Raw genomic sequence first — 26,279 nt, forward strand, 5'->3', positions numbered from 1 at the left:
TGCCAGTTTCCAAGAGACTCTTTAAGCCCAATCACACAGGCCTAGAGACTGGTTGGCAACTGCCTGGCTACCAGTTGCAAGGCAAAAATAAGTATTGCCTGAACAGATGTAGTGGTTGCTGATGGTTGCTATGAAATTAATTGCTAATTGAGTCATGCTGATCCGATCAGTGAAACTCCCCACATTCACCACGAGTTGCTAGGGGGAAAAAAAACTGCATTCCTCCACCTGGTTTGCAAGTGGTTTTGGAGGTTGTGTGCTGTCGCTGAATGAGATTGGGAACACAAAGATCTAGGCCTGACTGACTGAGACCTTAGCTTTGCCATGCACCATTTTAGCATTAGCCATCTTCTCCCAACTTTTTGCACACATGCTGTCAGGCCTGTTAACGATAGTTTTCTTCAAGACAAGAATCTTTCCATTCTTGGAAGACTGAGCAGTTTATCAAAATGAGCTTAAATTTCAGATGTCAAAGAGACATAAAACTGCAAAAGGCAGAAAACTCAAAGAACTTTACCTTTACCACCAAAGTAACTTTCCAGGAAATTATACTTATAAAGTCTGTGCCGTTCCAAAATTCCAGTATTCTCCAGTACATTTATGTTGAGGAATTTTTGAGTTCTATATGCCTCTCCTTTAAAGTCTGTAGTTAAAATCCTCAGTCCAGATAGTCTTTTATTTGGTGGGGATTACACTTGATTACCAAGACGGGCATGGACAGCTGCTGTCACTGCAGACTATGGTCTTTTCACAGATGGCTGCTAAAACTCACACTCATCAACTGATGACAAAATTAATTTCATACTGACCCAAGGGGACCCCAGTAAATTTGCAGTTGTGGAAACTATAAAAGCCTTCCTGGTCATCTACACTGGTGATTTGCTCTATGCACGTGATCAAGAACCTCCAGCCCCCATCTTTAAGAAAATGGACAGTATAAATGGACAGTTCAACAATGAGAACAGGGACTGGTACAGATCATCAACCCTTTTTTTATGCTACCTGAGCCACCCTTCTAGTTTCTCTTGGTCTTGCTATGTATAGCCAGAAACAACCCAGAATCTCTCCTGCATCCCTACCACCTTCAACTGCACACTTTCTCAGCCATTGTTTTTTTTTCCACAAACAGAGCACTGATAACACCTGAAACATGATGGCCTGTCTCCCATGCTTCAGATAAGGAGTTTCCTGACTGTGGTGCCCCGTTTGTTGGTGATGGTGGTGGGGGTGAGGGGGTTGTTTGCGCAGCCAGCAGCAAGTCAATTCTCACAAATGTCGTGTACAAATATTTACATTTTATTTAGAGTCTCTTCCGTAAAAGTATGCAGTCACAAAAAAGGTTTTCAACTCAACACTGGCTGTGTCACTAGCACATTATACAGTATGCAGCACTGGGACGAAAGCTAGAGAAGCTTTGATAGACAGTGTCATTACAACAGTGGTCTCAACATTGTACATGGTTATTTGTGTAGAGCTCTACTTATTTTTGGCAAGCTTTATAAAAAACACAGAAAGAAAAAAAAAACAGATTTTGCATAACAAAGATGAGAGATTTCAGAACTAAGAGGTGCGAGTTTGGTTACTATATGGAGGTACAGGCTCAAGGTAATCGTTAATCAAGACGTAAATCCTTGATGGACCAATCCTAACACTCAGTCAGTGTTCTTGATTGTTTAGTTTATTGTGACCCATATTTCAGCCAGTTCAGTTTAAGGTCCCCATTACGCAGGACACAGTGAATCATGCCCCATCTCCACTGTCCCCCTTCCATCTCTCTACTTTGTGCTTTTAGGGCTAAACATGCTTCACTTTTCTCCCCATAATTTCGCCAGTGCTCTTCTCCTCGACTTTACTTTATCCTGAAATAAAATTAGCATCTAAACCCCACTTACAGACACACACACTTCATCATGATACTACCATTTAGTAGAACAAAAGCACTCTCCCAAAGCACAATGCAATGCAGCTCATTAAATTTACTTTGTTTTGAGTCATTCTGGAGCAAAGTTACAAAGTTTTCTCTCACAAACCTAGCAGTTATTTAAGGTGAACCAATTATACTATTCCCTTTTTTTTCTTTGAAAGTGGTCGTTACTAACAATGAACACGGCCAAGGTTTCAGATAATGAGGTCAGCATATGTAGAAGGAATCCCTGTGTGTCAAAAGCTCAGGCTTCATGCTACTCTAAATACTCTTTCAGACATTTTATTTTTACTTTTGGTGCTTTTTTAATGTCAGTATGAAGCAGTGTTTCTACGCTCACATCTCAGGCTATGAGGATAGAAGCTCCACCTATCTGCTGTTCATGCTTTCTTTACGAGGGGCAGCCAATCAGAGGAAAGTTGGCTTAAAGAGGTGAACAGAGAGCAAAGCTTGTTTCAGACAGAGGAGGAACTGAGGGGCTGCGGAAAGGCCATGTATGAACTCACGAAATGCTACTTGAAATTAAATGAGGTCCACTCTGAAACAGAGATTTTCAGATGTGCAAAGAAAAGCAGCAGGAAGCATTTGACCACCTAACGTTAGCAAGCAAGTCACATGCATCCTGTCAAAGTTCCTTTAAAAGAGAGTCTCATAACTTAACAATTCATTTGAAATGCCTCCAGGCACTTATTTGGGTGAGATAGAGGCAAAAGACCTGCTGTGGTGATCCATAAGATTTGAGGGGATTATCTAAATTAACTTAGATTTCAATGATCTGCAGGGAATAAACACTACATGTAAAGAACCACTTGATTTAAAAAATTATTCTGTCTGATTCTGTCCGAAAATAACGTTTTAAACAGCCCGCCACAGTTTGACTTCTACTACCATCTTGTCTGCTGCACAATTTTTGCACAGATTTTAATTCAGGACTCTTTGAGAGACCTTTCTCTCCCACAGGCGGGCACGATGCATTCACACTCCTCACACAAACTGGACTGTGGAGGGTTGAACATGCTCAAAATTGCCTAACGGGAGTGCATTCTAAGTCAAACATGGACTGAGGATGTCCATGTCTGACATTCTCAGTCTTGGAAAGGTTGGGACAAGTTGAGTGAACTAGAACAAAGTGAGTATGGCTCAGGTCGAGGCTGATTTATCAATTGATGTTTAGAAGGTCAAGTTTGTTACAATAAATTTAATCAGAAAACAATAACATTTTTTTAGGAGGCCAAAACTCAAAAGATGATTTAAAACTGACACAAGGGTTTTAAATTTTGCTGAAACTAAATAATCAGTTTAAATCTAATAAATCCATTGATTCATGTTCTACAAAAACACTGCGCATTTCAGTGTAAAACTGAGTGTACAATATTAATAGATGATTCTGTCATCTTCAGTCTCAGATCTTCGAAAATAGAGGACACCAAAATATTTGGATCACTGAAATTTGAAGGACTGCAGTGAAGGAGAAGCTGAAGACAGACCAAAGGTGATGCTTCTTCTTCTTAATGTATAAATAAATAGAACAGATCTGACACGTGAGGATACGAGGATACAATATCTAAAAATGTCTTTTCTTAATAAAAATGTCTGTGTTGGCATTCAATCCACAGATCTTAACCAAATGGTTGCTTAAAAAACTGCTGTGCCATAATAAGAGTACAAAAATACATAACTGTGCAAGACTGAAGCTATTAAAAGAGTCTCTGTGAATACTGCAAGCTCCATACAGCACTGTGTTGTTTGCTGGGGACTGGGGCCTGTCTGGTGATGTTGCCCTGGGCACGAAGAGCTGAAGGCAACGCTGCAGGAACAATCAACAACGTACGACAGCAGTAGTGGCATTCAGAGTGAGCAAACAGCTGATATGCAGCATTTCAAACGTTGCAATTTCAAAAAAAAAAATTGCTCCTGAAGAGCAAGGTGTGCTGGTGTGGGGCAATGCTTGGGTTCAAATGGCGTAGTCGTCCTGAGCAGAGGGGCTGAAGGCGGAGCTCCGCAGGACATCCAAGCAGTTGACCAGGATGAGCGTGCCGGTCAGGTGCTTCCAGCGTTTGGTGATGGGGTTCTTCATCTTGTCCAGGCCCATGTGAAGCTCTTGGATCACATCCCTGTAGCTATCACCAATCTGAGCCGCCCACGTGACCAGGAAGTCGTATGCCGGCTTCCACATGGCCTGCAGACAAGAAGAGAAACAAACGTGTCATGATCTCCTGGGACACTGACATGTCGGAAAACTGTCACCGGCTGACAGAATGATACAGATGCACTCGGTCCTCTTGTGATTTTGACAGAAGAGAAAAGTGAAACATTTGTATTTCTCAAGATGTCTCACTGTTCCTTTAAAACACAATAATCAGGTCAGGAATCACCTACAGTTTCAGCTGCTTAGGTCAGCTGATTTCATCCTCTGAGGAACATGAATATCTTAATGTTACAGATTCAAACAACAGACAAGCAAATAACTGAGTGTTAAGTCCTAAAACATAATAAAGCTGATCAGGCTTGTACAGAATGGATTTGTTGTTTTTGCCAGTTGCAACTGAAGTTGTTGTTGTGTGAAATCTTTTTTTGGGATGTTAGGACAAGCGTACCTCGCTGTCCACCACCCCATTCTTGTCACGGTGTGGTGCCTCGTAAGCATCCATTTGTTGGCGCGAAATCTTGACGAGCCTCTCGGCCATCTCTCTCCAGCGGCCGGCTACCTCCACAGCAGTGGTGAGGAGGACAAAGTCCATCACCAGTCGGGCTACAAGACCCTGACAGTCCATCTTCAACAGGGCCTGCAGAGAAAGGAGAGGGAGAAGATTTCAGATGTGGGTTCTAAATAAATTATTCACCTTTGTGTGATGGAGGTCGATTCAGATTCAATTCCTGATTCTGAAGAATTCTGGTTTGGAATCAGTTTTTAATTTCAATTCAATTCAATTTTATTTATATAGTGCCAAATCACAACAACAGTCGCCTCAAGGCGCTTTATATTGTAAGGTAGACCCTACAATAATACACACAACATGAACATACATACAGTGTGTTCACAAAAAGTCTGTTTAAGGTGCAAAGTGACCAGACGCCAGACAGAAATCACCCTTTACAAAGATACAATTAATAAATAAATGCACATCTACAGGTTTCAGTCCACTAATATGATCCCATGTTTTTTTTCCACAGCTGGCCTCTCTAACCCACTGCAAATCTCAGCTTTGTGCAATTTTTACGAGCTTCGTGTTGGATGTAGGAGTGAGAACCTTGTGTTGCTTCAGTAGCATATTTATGACATGAGGAATGCAGCAGCTCAACACTGGTACACACAGGATCCAATATGAGATCCAGTACACAACAATGACATGTCTGATGTCCAAAGTGTCCCAACATTTTCTTACAAAATTCCCCAATCTGGTCAAAAATGTCTCTGGTCTTTTACCACGTTCATGATGTAGTTGGGTCTAAATAAACAGTAATTATCTGACTTTCTTCTAACCAAAAATAGGACAACTGAGGACAGAGAGAATAAAAACCAAGAAAGAAAAATGCATGACGCTAAAGTGACTCCTGTTTGTTTGAATTTAACTGGTTTGGACAGGAGCCCGGCCCCTCCCATCAGCCCCTGCAACCTCTCTGTCTCTGTCAATTCTGCCCAGATGACTGGTGATTGTGGGAAAACTAAAGACTGTGGAGACTCGGTGTGTTCCTACGGCGGAGAGGACCTGCAGCACGTCAGAGCAGATTTGCAAATCCAAATGAATCTCATGCAAATAAGTGCATTTCCACTAATGTGTGCTGACTTTTATGAGTACGCTTGTGAAGACAGTGTATTCTAGAGGCTTATATCCATTTATGGAGAAATTTTCATAAAATGAGTTGCAAAGTGTTTTTTGAGCTTTATTTTGATAGATACAGTGAAGAAGGGTCAGGAAAGCAGGGGAAGACATGTGGTAGGCCACGGGTTGGACTCGAACCCGGGCAGGCTGCTCTCAGCAGTGTGGCATGTGGTCGCCACGTGGGGTGGGGGGGTGTACACCTGGAGTGCTAATCTTCAAGCAGTGCAAGTTAAGAACTAAGTCTGAACTAAGTCTGAATCCTGCCCTTTACAGAAGCTAGAAGGCCCAACAGCACTGATATTAACTTTAGGCCCAACAATTGGTGCTGTGCTGGTTGCAGGTTTGTGCCAACAACACTGATCTCTTTTTGATAGAAATGCATGGAAACGGTTTCAGACTGTATCACCAAATGAGGACCGAAAACCTTCTATTCCGAGTGTCCTCACAAAGACAGAAGTGCCGGCACACACTCGGATGCAGCCTTTGACTTGCAGGCTCAACAGAGCGTAGGTGAGTTTAAAGCTCCACTTTGGACCTCAGCTGGATGTGCAGGAATGTGTGGAACGACAGGATATGGGGGGGGGGGGGGGGGGGGGGGGGTGATGGAGGGAGACTGGGGGAGGGGGTAAGGAATGCAGATGTCATGCTCCAGCAGCCTCTCTCGCTCTGAGACAAGACCAGAGGATGAGATAGCGGCAGCTGGGGGCCAATCACACGGCGTTTCGCTGTTCTGCTGGAATGCTGATCTGTCGCCACATTACATCAAAGACGGAGAAGCAAACTGAGTCGATCAGACACTTCTGGACAAAATCTGCAGCTGAAGTTTGATCTGGACTTTGAGTGACAGACAGAATCACACAATGTTTGTTTGGTATTTTTCTGGATATCTTTGTGAATGTTAAGGGGAAGAGGATTTTAGCAATACAAGCACCTGTTTCCTTGCTAGATAACAACAGGAAATTCCTGCCAAAATAAAGGAGAACACTTCCTGTCTCAACACAACTTTAAGTCTCTAACAATATTAGAATTTGTTTACTGCGGCAGAAACTGTTGGACTAACAAAGTCCAGCAAACATTAGGAAAATAAACACATATTTATTGTATTTCGTAGGTTCAGAGTTTTGGATTTTATTAACAAGGCAAGTTTAACTGAGATGTTATTATTTTGCTGTATACTGGTATTTTAATGTTTAACGTTTTAACGTATTTCCAAAAAAAGAGAATAAGCATTCCCACTCTGGACAAGGAACTTTATGAAAGCACACAAAAACAGAAAAGAAACACATGACACAATAAACATAAAAAGAAGTGAGTGGTCACTATAAAGATAAAAATGCAACAGCACAAAAACCAAGAACAATGAGCTAACACACCACCCTGTGTCCTGCCGCAGAGCACACAGCCATGTGGTGACCAGAGACCGAGGAATTCCAATGAAGGCTCACGAGTTAGACGAATCTCAGCTTTGAGGTTGCAAGCTTGAAGCAACTACCAGTACAACAGGGTCACCAACAGCCACTTTATTACCAATTATAAGCTACACAGCAATGGCTAATGAGAAAATGACTTTACTTGTGGAGAAAGGGTTAAAGGGGCGCTCAAACAGGATGACTTGACGCAGTGACGTGGTGACCACACACTAGTGCTGGGCGATATGTATGGGCAGAAATCTGTGCCATCAGAAACTGAATTTGAATAAGTTAAATTTGAATCTGAATTGTAACTTGAATAAATGCTTTTGAAAACTGAATTTGAATTAGTCTAATTTGAAATTGAATTTATGGTTTGAAAATGATCATCACTAAATTGAAATTGAATTTTATATATTGAAAATGAATTCATTTGCTTTGAAACTGCATTTTATCCTTTAAAAATTCAGCTCTCGAATAATTTCAGTTTCACTCTCACCATTCAGTTTCAGTTCTACAATTCAATTTCAGTTCCAAAATTCAGTTTTTTGGAACTTACTTCCGGTTCCGGTTCAAGCGCAGATTAATAGAACTACGTTTTGCCAGCGGACCGAAAGTGTTACTGACGGGAAGCTACAGCATCTTGAGCTGAATTAAGACTTCAGAAGTCATTCGTCATGTCGAATGACCAGCGGATAAACTCTCAGGTTGGTAATAAATGTATTACATGTATAAGAACAAGCGTCATGTTAACAATTGATAGCCGTACACTAACTTTTATGCTTATTGTAGCTGTTAGCTAAAAACGCTAATTTAGCCTAGTTTGCCCTGAATTCAGCTTTGACAAACAAATATGATCGACTGTTTCTAGTAGAATTCCACAGTTGTCATCTTGTACCCTGTCAGAGCCCTGTATGCTTGCAGAGACCCCTACAGTAGGGAAACATGCAAAACAGCGTCCAAACCTTTGTATTTTAGCTTTATTTATGTCTCACACAGCATCCCAACTCTTTAGCTAACTTAATAAGTGAATAGTTAGTCTAATTCATTAGTGTAGCATTACTGGATCACCTCTGTTTGAAGTGATACAATATGATATACAACTATCACTGAAACAGCAAACTTTGTAAATAAACAACACTTCTCATTATCTAAACGTTTGGCCACAGCTGTAGATTATACTATCAGTGCTTTTTCACTCTTGACAATAATTACATTTCTAAATTCTCTTTGTGCATTTACAGGTAAACAATATCTAATATTTTATCTAAATGACTGCTTTGTCTTTGAAAAGGTGAAGAGCCTGAGGCCGGTGACAGTCCAGTTCTACTCCAAGTACATCCTTACGGTGGCTCACAGGACAAGGCCACATTCCTGTCCTGCCAGAAGAGAAGAGAAGCTTCAGAGTCTTCATGCAGTTCAACCACACCTGTCATATTCCATATGACAGGGGTCTCAAACTCCAGTCCTCGAGGGATGCATGCAACTTTTCCATGTGTCCCTGGTGCAACACACCTGAATACAATTAGTAGGTCATTAGCAAGAGTATAGAACTTGACTGCATGCTGAGGTGGCAGCCCCTAACCCCTACCTACTCAAGTAAATTTAAGTAAATATATGTATTTGGAAACATATACTTCTAAAATACTTTTATTGCACCATGTTCATTCACTCATGAGCTGCTGTAACGTGAATCAAATGGCTGAATTGCCAACTCAGCATGCATTCAAGTTCTATACTCTTGCTAATGACCTACTAGGTGTGTTGCAACAGGGACACATGGGAAAGTTGCAGGACAGCGGCCCTCGAGGACTGGAGTTTGAGACCCCTGCCGTATGGTGTTCATGCAGTTTTCTACCCCATAGTTACAGCATGTCTGACTGCCTGTTCAGGATATGCAAAAATATATGAGTTTAAGCATGTGATGACAAAGGCCTTCCATTATGGTGTTTGTCATCACATGTCACAGACATCTGGATGATCATTTGGAATAAACAAAAAACTAAAAACTTGTTACTTCATCTTTTATCTTTATTATTATTGTTCTTATTTTACATTTTTCATTGTTAGGCATTAGGTTTATTTATAGTAGTCCTTTCCAACTTCTTTCCCTCTTCCATGTTACTGTGTCAGCATCTGTTTGGGGTTGGGAGTGGAACAGAAAGAAAGTGCCATTAAAACCAGGAGAGGTTCTTATATTTCAGAAGAAGGGATTAATTCAAAAGAAATGACCTCAATGCCATATTTTATTTAGGAACCCTAGAGAGCACTTTGCAAAATAACACATTCTTATAATTTCACCCTCAGATGAGCCAAGCTACGACTGTCAGGGAAGGTGATGTAGGTACAGAGCATGTGAGAGTGGTTAAGTTAATGTCTCTTGTCTAGATGAAGGCACAAGAGGGATCAATGGCAATGCGTAGAGATTCAGTATCTTCAGTCTTCAGTGGACACTCCATTTCTGGCACAAAACACCTGTAAAAGATGGTCGATTTAGGAGGTGACCCGACAACTTCAGCCTGTCAAACATAGCAATGGAGCAGTATGTTTAAAAAAACAAAACTAATTAAGCATGCACTCAGTACCCTAAGAATTATTATGGTAGTTAAACACAGTGATAGTTACATATCATATCACTTCAAACGGAGGTGATCCAGTAATGCTGCACTAATGAATTAGACTAACTATTCACTTTAGCTAAAGTTATTAAGTTAGCTAAAGAGTTGGGATGCTGTGTAAGACATAAATAAAGCTAAAACACAAAGGTTTGGACACCGTTTTGCATGTTTCCCTACTGTAGGGGTCTCTGCAAGCATACAAGGCTCTGACAGGGTACAAGATGACAACTGTGGAATTCTACTAGAAACAGTCGATCATATTTGTTTGTCAAAGCTGAATCCAGGGCAAACTAGGCTAAATTAGCGTTTTTAGCTAACAGCTACAATAAGCATAAAAGTTAGTGTACGGCTATCAATTGTTAACATGACGCTTGTTCTTATACATGTAATACATTTATTACCAACCTGAGAGTTTATCCGCTGGTCATTCGACATGACGAATGACTTCTGAAGTCTTAATTGAGCTCAAGACGCTGTAGATTCCCGTCAGTAACACTTTCGGCCCGCTGGTAAAACGTAGTTCTATTAATCTGCGCTTGAACCGGAACCGGAAGTAAGTTCCAAAAAACTGAATTTTGGAACTGAAATTGAATTGTAGAACTGAAACTGAATGGTGAGAGTGAAACTGAAATTATTCGAGAGCTGAATTTTTAAAGGATAAAATGCAGTTTCAAAGCAAATGAATTCATTTTCAATATATAAAATTCAATTTCAATTTAGTGATGATCATTTTCAAACCATAAATTCAATTTCAAATTAGACTAATTCAAATTCAGTTTTCAAAAGCATTTATTCAAGTTACAATTCAGATTCAAATTTAACTTATTCAAATTCAGTTTCTGATGGCACAGATTTCTGCCCATAGATATGACGATATATATCGTGTGGACGATAGAAAAGTGTCTATCGTGCCATTTGTCTTCTATCGTTTATATCGTACTAACCCAAATTTTATAAATTATTACATGAAATATATAATTAACCCTTTACAACTGGTCGGAGCAGGTACACTCCGTTTTACCTAACTATTTTTAAATCCCTGTAGAACTGGAACCACATAAGGTAGCGCAATAATTTTTTTTTTGCATGTGAAACCGGAGTTGTACTTACATCTTATGCCATTAGCTTGTCCAAAGTCACGGTTTCCTTCCACATATAACTTTGCAAAAATTGCATAAGAAGCACTTGCAGCAACAAAAACACAATATTCCAAACTTGCAGCAACAAAAACACAATATTCCAGAAACAGGCTTTGCCGACGTTCATAAGACTTCCTACGTTGGCATATACGTCAGCGCGAACTATCGCACGTCCGCCATTACCTGCCCGAAACCGGTGACGTCATTTTCGCGAAAGGGCCTTATAAGCCTATGTTGGTGTTTTTAAAAGACATGTTTGACTTTATGTTTTTCTGTATCGTTTCTGGGATGCTTAGAACTCAAATTACACTGTTGGAAATAGTTTATTTTGATGCATTATAATATTTATTTTCATTTTTCCTGTAGTATATAAAAATTAGTGTATCTCAAAAATAAAACTATGAAGACACTCAAAATAAATTTCTCGTGGTTGGAAACTTTTGTATTTACAGTTTTGAGGGATACACCGCTTAAATTTTTTTTAACTAGAAATATATGTAAAAAACAAAAAAACGATTTTCAATTTTTTTGTAGTTTATTGCACTACAAGTTTTTGCAATTTATGTAGTTACTATGGACTTAATGCATACATATTATTAAAATTTGGGCTATAACGGTTGTATTGATATATGGAAACTTGAAATACTCCCACAAATGGCACTACAGCATGTAAAAACATAAAGATAAGCTCTGGCGGACTTGGTTCTATGGTAGGTCTTAAAGGGTTAAATAGCCTGTGGCAAATATATTAGTGTTGTCTTCTCACTATACATGCTCTTAACTTTATGCAAGTAAATAATATGGTATAAAAAAATGATATTTTTCGCAAAGAAACTCCGTCTCGTGGTTTGCTGCTGTACGTGCACCCGGATTTGCGACATACTTTACGGTAACTCAAAACAAAGACTGCACCCTCGGCACTCGCTGTTTACAGACTGCGTACTTTCCAGATGACCACAGGTCAGGTCGTATATCGTGATATATATCGTTATCGTGATATAAAATAATTCATATCGTGATAAATATTTTTTCCATATCGCCCAGCACTACCACACACCATACAAGTCAGTGACATTTAAGCCCCTTTTCGATTAGTACCTACTCAGATCAACTCGCCACGGTTTTCAGGGTTTTCCATTAGGTCACAGTACCTGGGACGAGGTCGTTTTTTAGTACCTGCTCGGCTGGGGTTCCAAGCAATCCAAACAGGTACTAAATTGTGACGTCATCAGACTGCATGCCACTGATTGGCTGGTCAGTAGCGTCACTCGATGAGTCATGAGAGCGTCTCGTTCACGAAAATCAAAACTGCCAATTTTGAAACTCGACAAGGGAAATGGCTACAAAAAACAACGCTGTGGTTCCTGAGTCTGACGAAAAGCAACAGACTGAGCAGCAGGTATATATTCGCTTCGATATCCACCTTTGTTGTAGCGTTCATCTTGCACATTTATTGTGTCACGGGACGCACAGACAAGCATGCAAACAAGGTACTCCTGGGTTGTAATAGAAAACCAGTCGATCCGAATCGAGTAGGTACTAATGGAAAAGAGGCTTTAACAACTTCAGGGAATGAAATAACTGCTGTCAGCGCAAAGTGGGCGGCTCCTCAGTGGCAGCCTCGCCTCTGTCAGTGCGCCCCAGGGCAACTGTGGCTACAATGTAGCTTGCTATCACCAGTGTGTGAATGTGTGTGTGAATGGGTGGATGACTGGATGTGTAAAGCGCTTTGGGGTCCTTAGGGACTAGTAAAGCGCTATACAAATACAGGCCATTTACCATTTACCATGAAGTCAAGTAATTGAAGCAACTACCAACAAGAGTAAAGGATACTGCTGATTGACATATGAAAGGTTGGTATATAGATTAGGGGGTTACCTAGGCTGCTTATGTCTGGATTGTCCCCTAGCAACCACATATCAGCTACAAAGCAATGCTGAGTGAGCTAATCACTTGCTGTTCCACAGGGGCATCTGAACTGAATGTGAATGACTGAAGCAGCCTACCTGCTGGTGTTACCTTCCCTACCATTGGCGACCCAGTATGTGTTAGGGTTGGAGGTAGGGTTTCTTTATCAACCACCCCTTTTTAAAAGTCTGAAACTTCATTGAAAATGCAACATCTTCTAGTTTCTGAAAATGTGCCTATTTAGCATGTTGCTAAAACAAAACCCAATAAAACCCTTAATCTAACCCTAGACAGGTCATTGGCCACCTGGTAGACCTTATCACACTTTTCTAGGGTAGTAGCACAGTGGTGTAATAACTGTCGGCTGTAGCAATGGTCCTTATAATGACCACCCGGTCCATTACAGGCATTATCATGCCTATAATGGACTGAGTGCTCAGTAATCCTCAGTCTGTTAGGATTTTCTGCTTCACATTTTAAACTTTAAGTGTTATTTTAAGTAAAACTTGAATTTTGCTGCTTCAAAGTTTTATGTTGGTAAGCCAAAAACCAGCATTTTAAGTAAACATGCTACAAACCCTATCTTACATGTGATCTGTAATGCTGATGTAGCTCCAGACACAGTACAGGTTCTATGAATGTTTTTTCCCTGCAGTAATGAGGTCTATTTCACTGTTTGAGTTTAAAGAAGATGTTCTGTGGATTCCCACTTTGGTCTCTTTTTGGAGCGTCTTGGTGGTTGGAAATATTCTCCTTGCTGTAAATTTTTGATGGCGTGTTGTAAAGTATTTATCACAGAGCGTGGCTCCCTCACGAGTCACCGAGTCTGATTCTAAACTAATAATTGCACTGCAGAAGGCCGAGCTGGGCACACTGTCATTATTGCCATTTAAAAAGCTTCTATGCAGTGGGATAATACTCTGCCTCTATAGAGGAATCAACTGCTGTGCTGTGTTTTTCCAAAATGTCAGAGGCTTTATGTGTTATAGGACTCTCTGAATGTGTGTGTGTGTTTGTTAAATGCCACCGAGTTTGTTTCACTAGCTCAGCAATCAGTGCTCTGAAGCCCTGCAGCTCTCCCTGCTGCATAAATCATCTGCTTGTCAAAATGAGAAGAAAATTCCTCCAGACATATTTTCAGAGATAACGGCGATGTGGAAACGAACGAAGCGGGTGGTTTCGGTGTCTGTTGTTACACACCAAAACACACACACAAACACACAGAGAGAGAGGGTGCCTTTAGACTTGTAGAAAACAGCCAAACTAAAGCTTAGATGTGACCAGCAATGACAATTTTGATAAATGATTTGTTTCTTCCATTGTCCTGTTGCAGTTTTTTCCCCTCACCTAGAAAACTGACAGTCAGTCTCTCCACTTCAATCTCCTCTTTATTATTTTTCTATCCCATCTTCATTTTCCATCTGACTTCCTCCACCTCACCCATTTGCAGCCTCTGTGCTCTATCTTTGGCGCACTTCTTTCTTTCTTGTCTGTTCTTTCTCATCTCTTTACCACTTTGCGAGCAGCGGCATCAGCCTCAAAAACCAAAACGTTGGAGAGATTGGAGAGCCCAGCTGCTGGTTTTTACCCTGCATCTGAACTCTCCTAATTCTTAAGTAACTCCCCCCAAAAAGGCAGAATCTCCTGAGAGTAAGCGAGCTGTTGTTCAGACAGTTATTCCAGAAGCAGCAACTCACCACACCCAACCACTGAAGGAGGGGGAGGAAGAGGAAGTGGAGGGAGGAAAAAAAAGAGGAAGGAGGCCAGGGATGGTGAAAAAAAAAACCCTAGACTGATCTGTGTACAAAAATGGCATAGCAGAGAGCAAATTGCATATAATGGGCCTCGCCATTTTTCAGAGCCTTCCTCCAGAAATAGGATGTTATTATTATTCCCAAGCTCGATTTGCTCCACTGATCTCACTGCAAGTAATTCAGTGGGGTCAGATGTTCAGCTGCAGAGCTGAGTGAGAGCTTTGAAATGAAAATCCCCTTTTAGCTCTGAGATACAACAGAGGTCCCCCGCCCCCCATGTGGTCTCACGCCTCAAGATCTTGTGGAATCTCTACACCGGCATCTGACTGAAAGGAAGAACAGGACGTGGGGTTTCTTTGGTGCTGAACAGAAGACATTAGGCTGAAAGAGCAAAGCTCACAGTCTTTTTTTAAGGGTGACAGAAGGAAATGTGTTTATTACATACTAAACTTAGTGAGCCAATACAAAATTCTCTTTGTATTTGATGCTTTATGTTGAAACAATGGAAATTTTTCTTTTGATTTTCCTGTTGTTGGGTCAGAATTAGAGCTTAAACGATTAATCCTATGACCTCTAAGTGACCGTAACCCTCATGGTCTTCCAAAGTCTGGAAATCAGGGGGCAAGCAAAGTAATCATTCAAACTGACATGCATCATAATTTAATTATTTTACAAAAGTCCTTGTTGCTTTACATAGAGTTTCAGAGATCAGGTTGATCAATGATTACTTGCACAGCAGACGGTTCATCTAGTCCAGGGGTCCCCAACTCCAGGCCTTGAGGGCAGGTGTCCTGCAGTTATTAGATGTGTCTGTGATCCAACACAGCTGATTCAAATGGCTACGTTACCTCCTCAACATGTCTTGCAGTTCTCCAGAGGCCTAGTAATGAACTAATCATTTGATTCAGGTGTGTAGACCCAGGGTGAGATCTAAAACCTGCAGGACACCGGCCCTCGAGGCCTGGAGTTGGGGACCCCTGATCTAGTCCTTTGACTTTTTGGGGACTTACCTAAGCTGTACTTGGCCTTTTACCAAGAGTCAGGTGGGATAGGCTTCATCCCCACTGGACTAGTTAACAATAGAGACTGATGGATGTTTAGAATATTAATATTATGAGTGACATGAAATCATAAAGGACTGATCGCGGTGGGAATTCAGTATTTTTGTGTACTGTGCGAAAGGAATGAAAGCTAGGAGATGAGTGTGGCATCAAAGACCTTTCGCATACCATAAATTGTTTTGAGCAGCCACCTATCCCACATGCTCTCATAAGCCATGAAATTCAGAATCAGAATACTTAAATTTTCAACTTTTTGATCATTTCTCACACCACAGTACGGACGTTGGTTTCTGTTACTCTATGTCAAACAGTAATAGAAACCAGTGTCATGTTTTTGTAATTGAAACTATGATATATCTCTTGACAATGTTGCTGTGAATGGATGTAGAAAAAAAAGACCTGAAAAAATCTCTAGATCTCTATATTGTGATACTTGAATTGGATTCAAAACTTATTTGGTTGTACAGCTTTAATATGTTTTTCAGCCATTATAATTTTACAGTATTAAGAATAACATTTTGCATGGCTTCATTAAATATACTGAAGCCACTTCACTATAACTGATTCTGAATAGTTTTGTACTCTTTCCATTTTTAGATTTGCCTGAGTTTGTATGGAAGTACCCTACTCATCTATGAGGCATTTGTCTTGACCAGACTGATATGGTCCAGAGACCTCAACTACTTTGAGCAGGCACAGAGCAACCCTGAATCCTAATATCAGAGATGCATTTGAAAGTCCTGCATATCCACTGACAAGAAAAGCAAACATCAGTGTTACTGAGGAAGCCAGCACTGACCTGCCACCATCGAGATGGAACCACAGAGATGGAAACACAAAAGCCTAATCAGACTTAAATGATGCTCAGAGGATATCTGGAGAAACCTCAAAAAATTTTACACATCATACTGGGAATACCTCACAAAGTTGCAAGGAGATTCTTTTTTTTTTCACTCTTTCAATGAAAATGAACAAGCTGCCACAGAAAAGCTACAGAACACTCACATCAGTGTCCACACTGAAAAGGTCTGTGGAGTTGGTCTTTTCAGTCATTTAAAGACCCATTTTAAGAGCACCACAGGAGGTCCATCACACTCCACTACTTTCTTCAAAGTGATCACTGCTGATAACGGCGTGTAACACTGTTACATTTACTGTTGCATTACTACTGCAAATGACCATCAACAGAAGGTACTTTCAGCTGATCCCCTATTTCCCAAGAGGCCACCACAGTGGATGTATCCACATGTTGACTTGCCACATGTTTTTGCTCTTCCTGATGCAACCCTCACATTTTACTCAGGCTTGGGAGAGGCACTAGGACTACAGCAATGTGAGAACCAGTTAGGCTGGGTTTGTTTGTACCCCTCGGAATCGAGCCAGGGGTCTTTCAGACGTAAGGTTAATGTGTTTAAGTAATAGACTTAGGTGTCTATACATTTCCCTTTAACCATCCAATCCTTGTCATAACATAAAATGACTGCATTTGCAAAAGAATTTTAATAGTTGTAATAATACATGTTTTGTCATTGTCATTTATATTTCTAACACAAATGCTGGCAAATTATCATAAAAATTGGATTTAATCAGTTTCCACCTCTGTGTGGAAGAGAAAGACAGAAAGGTTATGACACTGACTTGTCAGAAAAACATTAAATATTTACAAGTTTATTCCCTCAGATTTTTATGATTTAGCTGCAGAGAGATTTTCCTAACATTTCTACTGCTTTAGCCATTTTCCATTAAAATGCACACTATTACTGCAAAGGCAAATCAATGTTGGCAAACGAATGGTGTCTGAGTAAGCATCTAGCAGGCAGGTTTATATGGGCTCAAAATGTGGTCATAAATATTTTGTACTTGTAAATCAGTTTTGTACTTGTAAATCAGGATTTGTATGTGTAAAAAAGATTTGTGTGTGCGTAAAAAAGATTTGTACGTGTAAAAAAGATTTGTGTGTGGACTTAGCCAAAAAACCCCTGCAAGTTACACGTACGAATTTTGACCCTATTTTTCTTCCTTTCATCTGATTGGTCAATGTCATGTCAATCACAAATGTAATAATCCAATCAGAGAACAGATGGAGTTGGCTGTCGGAGGGGCACTTTTTTGAACTGCAGGTCCTTGAAGGGTAATACAGTTTGAAGCTGGAGGATCTCTATATAAATATCCGATAGCAGCTAGGTCCGCTAATTTTCAGCAGCTGTTGAAAGGATAAAGTTGTGGTATGTCAGTGGTTAGAAATACCATCATTACTTTAGGATTAGTTTAACACAAAGTCAGGGCTGACCCGGGACCATTGCTGTGAGTCACAGTGCGCAGCATAAAAGTCCTTTCACATCAGACGCAGGATGTGCTGCTAATGCTAACTGCTAACTAAAAGCAAAGGATCCAGAATTTGTTGCGCTGGCTGCTGGGCTCTGTGGGTTTTTGCAGCAGCTCTACCTGTACTAGATGCACCTGCTCCTTGTCATTTCTGTCTCTGATTTTATGTCCTCTACAAGAGTTTCGGGTTTTTTTTGCTAGTTCTTCAAATGTTCAATAAAAACATGTATGCTAATTCATAAGGAAGAAAGCTTTGTAATGAAGACTGTCATTTCCAAAACACTGCCCGCCCCCCGCGGTCCGCAGCGCTGTTGAAAAGGCTGTGGAAGTCCCTGTATTAAGCACGTAAACCTGTGACACAAAACTCACCAAACTCAGACGACCACAGACTGTTTTCCTTCGTGGTGATGAAGGAAAACGCTGGGTTGGCATGTAAAAGGGCATTTATTCCCTTCAAAGACCTGCAGTTAAAAAAAAGCGCCCCTCCGACAGCCAAACCCATCTGTTCTCTGATTGGATTGTTACATTTGTGATTGACATGACATTGACCAATCAGATGAAAGGAAGAAAAATAGGGTCAAAGTTCATACGTGTAACTTGCAGGGTTTTTTTTGGCTAAGTCCACACACAAATCTTTTTTACGCACACACAAATCTTTTTTACACATACAAATCTTTTTTACACATACAAATCTTTTTTACGCACACACAAATCTTTTTTACACATATAAATCTTTTTTACGCACACACAAATCTTTTTTACACATACAAATCTTTTTTACACACACACAAATTCTTTTTACACATACAAATCCTGATTTACAAGTACAAAACTGATTTACAAGTACAAAATATTTATGACCACATTTTGAGCCCATAGGTTTACAGTTTAGTGTAAAAACCTGAACGTGCCCAAACATCATGTTGAGGTTACAACAGGCCATGAGCAGATAAGGGGAGAGGAATGGAGTGAGTTAAAAATAAACTTATGGGGGAGTGCAGGACAGAGAGAGCCTGTAAAAACTTGTCCAGAATTTCTCAATCACACAGCACTCAGTTTAGGGCAACATAGTGTTGAAATCATGTAATTTTCTTATAACATCAATAAATATTGTTCAATTTTTTGATATGGGTGGGTCTCTACTAACCCCTGAGGGAGATGTCTCGCTCTTTGATGTAAGCATACTGTTATCAGGAAACCTTAATGTGTCTGAAGTATGTGAATCCCTTGCAACGCCCTAGAAAAGTAGAATTGCAACTTTAAAAAATAAAATGATTCAGGTTATATGTTAAAATTCAACTTTTCTGCTCTCTTTCTTAGGTTCACAGCAGTAGTATCTCCCAGAACATTAAATCTGAATGCTTGCATGGCATCTACAGCATTTTATTGAACATTAAGAAGTGCTGCTTTATAATAGCTTTGGACAATTTGAAACAAAGCATGAAAAATTAATAGAAACAACCACAGTTTATGACAAGACTTTGAAACTCTCAAGCTGCTGAAATTCCTTTTTAATCTAATTTCTTGGTGAACAGAATGCAACCAAATGACACTGAATGAATTTGGTGTCCAGCCCGACACTATGAAAGCGTCTGCTGAGGTTTTCCTGCTGCTGTGGGTGAAGCACAGGAAAACACCAGCAGAATCAACACTGAGCTGAAAATGAAACCACGTCACATCATTTTCTCTCTTTGCTTTTCCATAACAATTTCACAGGGAGGGTCTCACATGCACCGACATGCACACACAGATTAGCTACCAAAACATATAATAAAAAAATCTCAGATTACAACACACACACAGAGAGAGAGTGACTTCATTCTCTGCTCCTGTATATATTTTCATAGGAAAAAACTATCTGCTGTTACATTATATTAGGCTTCTAATTCTCACTTATAGAAACTTTAACAGAAACTTGATTATACTTGGACCTAATTGCAGGCTTCATGAAAGAAAATCAGAAAAGTTAGAAATCTGTGATTTTACACTGTGTCAGACATTTTTCGTTCTACATCTCAATTTTTTTCCCCGACATGTTTTTATCTTTGTCACAAAACCCTTAGTGTCACGCTCTCTTGCTCTGGAGAGTGTTCTCATGTGTGTGCAGGTTGCCGCCCTGGTGCGTGGAAGTTAATAAGATTGTGAAGCAGCTGGATGCACACACCTCATGCCCATTCTTTATCACACTTTTGTGCTTTTAAAGGCAGGCTTCTCCCATCCACCTTCCCCAGCAAGTTCAGCTTCAGTAGCTGTAACGTTAGACTCTTCTTTTTATGCTTTGGTTTTTTTCACAAATACATACCCGCTGTTTCCATCTTTAGGAAACTCTTAGTGTGTGCTTCATACCCATGTGACCCCCAAGAAGAATTCACAACTGACTTCCAAGCTAAACTGGAATTGGACTTTGATTATCAACCTACCTGCCTGCTTATCAGTTAGTTACCCTGCTTTCCTGCAGCAGAACAACAGCAGAACTCTGGCTCCTCTAGCTATGCTCACCACACCAACTCTCTCCTTTCTCTGGTCTCCAGAATCCGATACAGACTTCCAAACCTGACTATTCCCCCAGGTTTTTAGATTATTGATGTAGATGCCTCCCTTACTCAATCAATCTCCCAGAACATTGGCTCAGATGGTAAGCTACATGCTGTCTGTCTTCATCTGAAAAGAACAACGATGTTGCCATTAAGCTAGCCCCAGAGAGTGGAAACATTGGTTCCTTCTTATTGGCAAAGCACACCTGATCCAGGTAACCAGCAGCAGGTAGGGCAGGGATAGCTCAAAAACAAGCAGGATGCTGGCCCTCGAGGATTGGAGCTTGACACCCCTGCTCTAAGAGGTCGAGTCCTTGTCATGCTGGGTAGGGACTGTTTGTGGGTGTTCTAAATTTCCTTTTACCTATTGCTCGAAATCCAGGGATATAAGACCAGACACACATTCCCAAAGAATGTCCCAATGCTCCTCCCATAAATATGGGTGAACTAACATGGAGAGACTGACATGAAGCCACAGTCCACCAACACCAGACAACACGATCCAGACCGAGGAGGAGGCCCTCCCAACTGCCTTTATGTTCACTCCTCCATACACTCTCAAGTAATCCAGTGGGCTCAATGCTGGGAGATTTGCATGCCATCCTCGAGTGAGTTGAACCAGAAACTTTATTAAACAAACATTCTGGTGGTCTGCTCTGGAAAGGGAGGTTTATTCTTATGTGTCAGCCTGCTCGGTCTATGCCTTAAATAAATCCTTCCTACAACCCCCATCAGATCTATTATAACCTCTGGACCCTACTAGAGCAGGGCGATATGACCAAAAATATTTATCACAATATACATTTGAAAATTTGCGATAACGATTTAACTGACGATATAATTGACACTAGACAAAATACTTTACAACTCCACAACTTTATCAGTGCAAAAAAACCCATCACTGTATTTTCACTTAAACAAGCAGCTGTTTTTTACGTGCATTAAAGTTATATAAAAATGTAACAGTGCAAATGCAAATTCCTTACTGACAGTTTAACCAAAAGGCATTTCCAGTGGAAATTGGCCGACATATCCTCAGCATAACCACGTATAATATCCACGAAACTTAAAAATACGGTAATATTATGTTGAAGCACAGTACGTATCACTCCGCGAGGCTCCTGCCTACGATAGCCGTAATGCTCCGACAATCCATCAAGCGGTGCAGCTTCGTAGCTTAGCAAAGTCGTACTAAACATTTGATAGATTTTCGAGCGCTGTGTACCACATAAAATAGTTTCGAGGTCAGTAAACACAACCAGAATTCATACATAAGGCACACGGGATTATAAGGGGCACTGTCGATTTTCAGAAAAATCAAAGGATTGATTTTAAGTGTGCCGTATTTTCCAAAAAACACTGTAATAACGACGGCCCACTAGCATGCTCTACCAAAAATATTGCTTTGTTGTGTATCTGAGGGACGAAAGCTAAACCAGTTCCACACCACTGAAGTTGCAGCATTTTTACAAACCAATTCTGGTTCATCCGTTTCATTCAACGATCCGCTTTCGCCCTTCTCATTCTCCGTCGCCGCCATGCTTTTTCCGCCATTTGCGTATGAAAACAAAGGCACTGCGCATGCGCGCTTACCCATATTCTATCGTGATATTTTATTTTCTTATCGTTGCCCAACATTATACCGGTATTACCGTGAACGGTATGATATGGCCCAGCCCTAGTCCCTGCCAACACACCCTGGCATTGGAATAGGTTTTGTTACTGTCCTTCTGAAGGGAATACAGTAATCCTTAGTCTAAGTCTAAGATTTTCTAAATCTTTTCACTTCAAAGCACCTTCTAAATTGCTCACCAGCTTAGAGATCGCTCATTTATTGATCCACCATGTTTTTCACCTTCCCAGCATTCCTAATGACACCGGTTCAGACTGCGAGTGTCAGTCATTTAAGGTGTGCAAGGATTTTTGTAAAATGCTGGGTGCTTAGGTTAGCCTTTCCTCTTGGTTTCACCCCAAAGAAATGGCCAGACAAAGCGGTGTAGCTCTGTGCACTGTACAGCCTTCTCCAACCAGTCTACCAGTTAGACCAGTCTACCAGTTGGTCTACCAGCTCACAGTTGCTTTGGATTGAGCGCACATGCAATACACTCACGTCATCAGCAACAGGAATGACAGTCTTTGAAGCATCCCCGTTTTAAACCAAGGAGCAAGAGTTGGCAGTGCCATCAGTCCACCACCACCTACATCACTGCTATAGGATTTGGAATCAGATTAAGGCAGCGCTTCTTTAGACAGCAGAGCAGAACAAACAACTGGCAGACCACAGGAGGACCCTCCTCTCCCAACTATGTGGCAGGTCACAAAGTTTGGCTCTCTACTAGAGACATTCCACTCAAAACTGACTAGGAAGATGGCTCCCATATTATCGGACCCTGTTTTATTTTGTTATTGAAAGACTAATAAATCATGCAGCTATTCTTAAACTCACAAGGTCCATGAAATTCACCCCACTTTCCATGTGTTTGTTAAAACCCGTCACCTCCAGCCCATTTCAGCCAGTAATGTCTGGGTTTTGTCAGAATTGAAGTAATTCTGAGCACAGAAAAGTACAGTCAGATTTTGCTTCAGCTGGAAAGTATCTGACTGGTAATGCTTTCATTTTTCCTGGATTACAATGTTCCCAAACATGCAGTAAAAAGCACACCTGAATATACGCAAATCAACCACACAAACGTTATCAACAATTGATTGGCCTTCCCAGAGCCTGGACCTCAACATTACAGAACCATATATATATATATATATATATATATATATATATATATATATATATATATATATATATATATACTGTAGCTCCATATATGCTTGCACATCTTTTAATAAATTAATCCACCTATTTCCCATTTTGCACAGTACTGTAACCAAATGATTATTTGCTCATTTTTACTGTTAAAATATCAATCTGTTCATAGACATCATCCACCTGCCTCAGACAAGTTCAAATTGGTCCTATGTGCAGGGTCTGGGTCAAGGAAGACTAAGGGAAGGACAATGGGGTCGTATGGATTGCAGGCGCCTGCTAGTCCACAACTGCATCTTCTGTTTAGTTTGGGAACAATGAGGCAGGAAACATCTGCAGGTTTGAGATCCAACAGACATAACTTGGATCATTTCCATTATCCACAACAACAACAAAACTCTCTTTACATACCAACAAAACTCACATCTGACTGTCCTGCAGGGCCAAACTATTACATGTGTAATGGAAGCTATATTCACACCACTATTTGTATTTACGCACTGAAACAATTCCACATAAGATGTATTAAATGAAATAACAGTCAAGCACTTTTTAGAATTTAAAACTTCTCTAAAGCTCAAAGCAGCATCTGAAAGGGTGAAATTGAGCATAATAATAAACACACCCCATTAACATCAAGTTTAAGTGTGGTGAGATTTAACCTGTGAGTTTGCCTCATGATGGTGTTTTTACCGTCTACTGGTGGAGTATAAACTGCTCCACAAATAAATGGTTTGTAGACAAAGTAAAGGGAAAGTACATTGATGGTGTAAATGCTTTTTTTTTTTTTAACATAATGCCACTTTATTTTTCTGTTGCCAACTGAGCTGTCCATAAATCTGAAATCACTCCCCATTTATTACACTGTTTAGGGTGCTAAATGTTCATGTAGTCCACAGCATGTCTCCCCTTTACTTCCTTTAAAACATCTACCATCTATGGCTGTGTTATTATGAGAAAGAAAATGCTTATTTTGTTTAGATGAGACATTTTTACAGCATTATAACACAGATTTTTTTTTCATAATGACTGAAAAAATCACAGACTCCAGTTAGTCACACAGAGACAGCTGAAATAAATCTCCAGCTGTACTCCCGAGGAATCGACAGAGACGTCAGGCTTGTCCCTGTCTGTTGATATAAACAAACCTTATGGAAAAAACACTAGAATGCACTGTATTGCTCTCTGAAAATCACTCTCAGCAAACCAAAAAAAATTCACTTTAATCCTAGTTTAGTATTCTGACTACTGTTAAAAAAAACAACAACAACAAAAAACTTAGCTACACTAAGTTAGTTAGTGTAAGAACACCCTGACCTGATGGTGGCGCCAGAAAATACCCGCGGTTGTCGTAATATTAAAAATAATATTTTAAATTGAAACCAGCTAATTGGTTTGAAGTGTAATAAACACTCAGATAATCCAACATGTTGTGGAAATTAAAAAATGTAAGAAAAGAATAGATGGATTTATATGAATATGAGCACAGCAGTACAGCCCATACTGATTTTACTCCTGAATAAAACATCATGCAGATGTATGGGGAATTAGTCTGAGTGACAGACTTCCCTGCTGTTCACTGCCTTCCTGTTATGGCTTATAAAAGATCTGCAAGTTACTCACATGGCAGAAGTAAGTCTCAAATCGTTGTCTTGTTTCTGCCTCTCCAGTGTGAAGATTTGCTCAGTTTCTGTTCTAAATTACAGAAAATTAGTTTTGGACTGTTGGTGGACCAAAATATGGCTTATAAAGATGTCACCTTAAGCACAGACTCTGGAACACAGGATACATCAGTGGCCAAGTTACAATATAAACACATAACATAATCATCTCATAACATAATACCTTTTGTGCCTCTGCAATACAGGTGCAGCTTAAACTGAAGCTCATAATCGTTGCAAAGGAAGATGTATTGCAGGACTGGATGTGTGCATATATACATATGATGTTCCTTTTCTCTACTAATAATCAAAGCACACTAAAAAAGCATCATACATTTTAACACAAAGGCTGCTCTTTGGTGCAACCACAGTCCTTTTGATTTGGTTCTCTTTCGTCTAAAAATAGACTTCAAAATGGCACGTCAAATGGCACACAGGCGAATCGTTGGAGAATGTCCCCCCTGACACAGAAAATAGCTCACTTTCCAGAGGAGAGGAAGATTTCATCACGCAAACGATTCTGCTTTCGGGGAGGGGGGAGCAGTGTTTGCACATCGGTCAAACAAGAATATGTACGCTGGTAAAACAACCGTTCGTGATACCGAATCTGAGTGATCATTGCGTGCTTTGATTGTCCTGAGAGTAACCAGTAGTTTAGGTGTAATCCAGACAGGAATAACATAAAAACAGGCCTATGTTCAAACTACCCAGCAGGGCATATTTTCAGTCACCACCTTTTATTATGTTCTTTTCCATACTGCAGTTTCTCTGTCTATAAATGTTTCTAACTAGTGTTTACAACCCTGTGTAAATTACAGTGTTTCTGCTCAGCGTTACTTCAGCTGTAAGATGTCTGTGACCTCCGAGAAACTCTCAGGAGGATAATGTACTGATACAGAAACAAAGCGTAGAAACAGTGCCTCAAGTCAAAAGGGGACACAGCCCACTAAAAAGGCGGTAATATTTCAGGGGCACACAGACGTGTAAAATATAAGTCGTAAAATGAAAAATGCCAAATTTTACGGAGCACAGTTCCACAAACAGTGTGTTTAGGCATGTAAGGATGAGGCTCGATATCCAGACAGCCTGAGGCGCTGAGGCGAAAATCCACATTTCCATGACAGAAGATGCACAACCGAGTGCCAGACAGAGCTGGTTTGCACATTTACAGTGAACACAGCTCAGCATTTTGGCCTTTCCCCCTCCGAGAAAGAAAAAAAAGGCTGAATGCACTGAAAAGAAAAAAACACAATACATAAGCATAATGACCAGGCTTCAGACACATCTGTTCACTTTAGAAGAAAAGCCCCAGTAAAATCCCTAAAAATGTTAAACTTGGCTAAAGCGTTCCACATTTGATA

At 40.3% G+C, this 26,279-nt stretch overlaps 1 protein-coding gene across 1 annotated transcript in view; it reads right to left on the reverse strand.

The window, feature by feature from the left end:
• Positions 1-1,281: 1,281 nt before the first annotated feature.
• LOC134645622 (SH3 domain-binding protein 4) overlaps positions 1,282-26,279 on the reverse strand; it is a 52,284-nt gene continuing 27,286 nt past the window's right edge. The window contains exons 4-5 of the mRNA XM_063499128.1: positions 4,522-4,710; positions 1,282-4,103 (exon numbers count right to left, since the gene is read on the reverse strand). Of these exons, the coding sequence (XP_063355198.1) occupies positions 3,879-4,103; positions 4,522-4,710 (414 nt within the window). The 3' untranslated portion in view covers positions 1,282-3,878. The remainder of the gene's footprint in view (positions 4,104-4,521; positions 4,711-26,279) is intronic.

Source organism: Pelmatolapia mariae, linkage group LG16_19, assembly GCF_036321145.2.
Source record: "Pelmatolapia mariae isolate MD_Pm_ZW linkage group LG16_19, Pm_UMD_F_2, whole genome shotgun sequence".
In the NCBI taxonomy this organism is placed as follows: domain Eukaryota; kingdom Metazoa; phylum Chordata; class Actinopteri; order Cichliformes; family Cichlidae; genus Pelmatolapia; species Pelmatolapia mariae.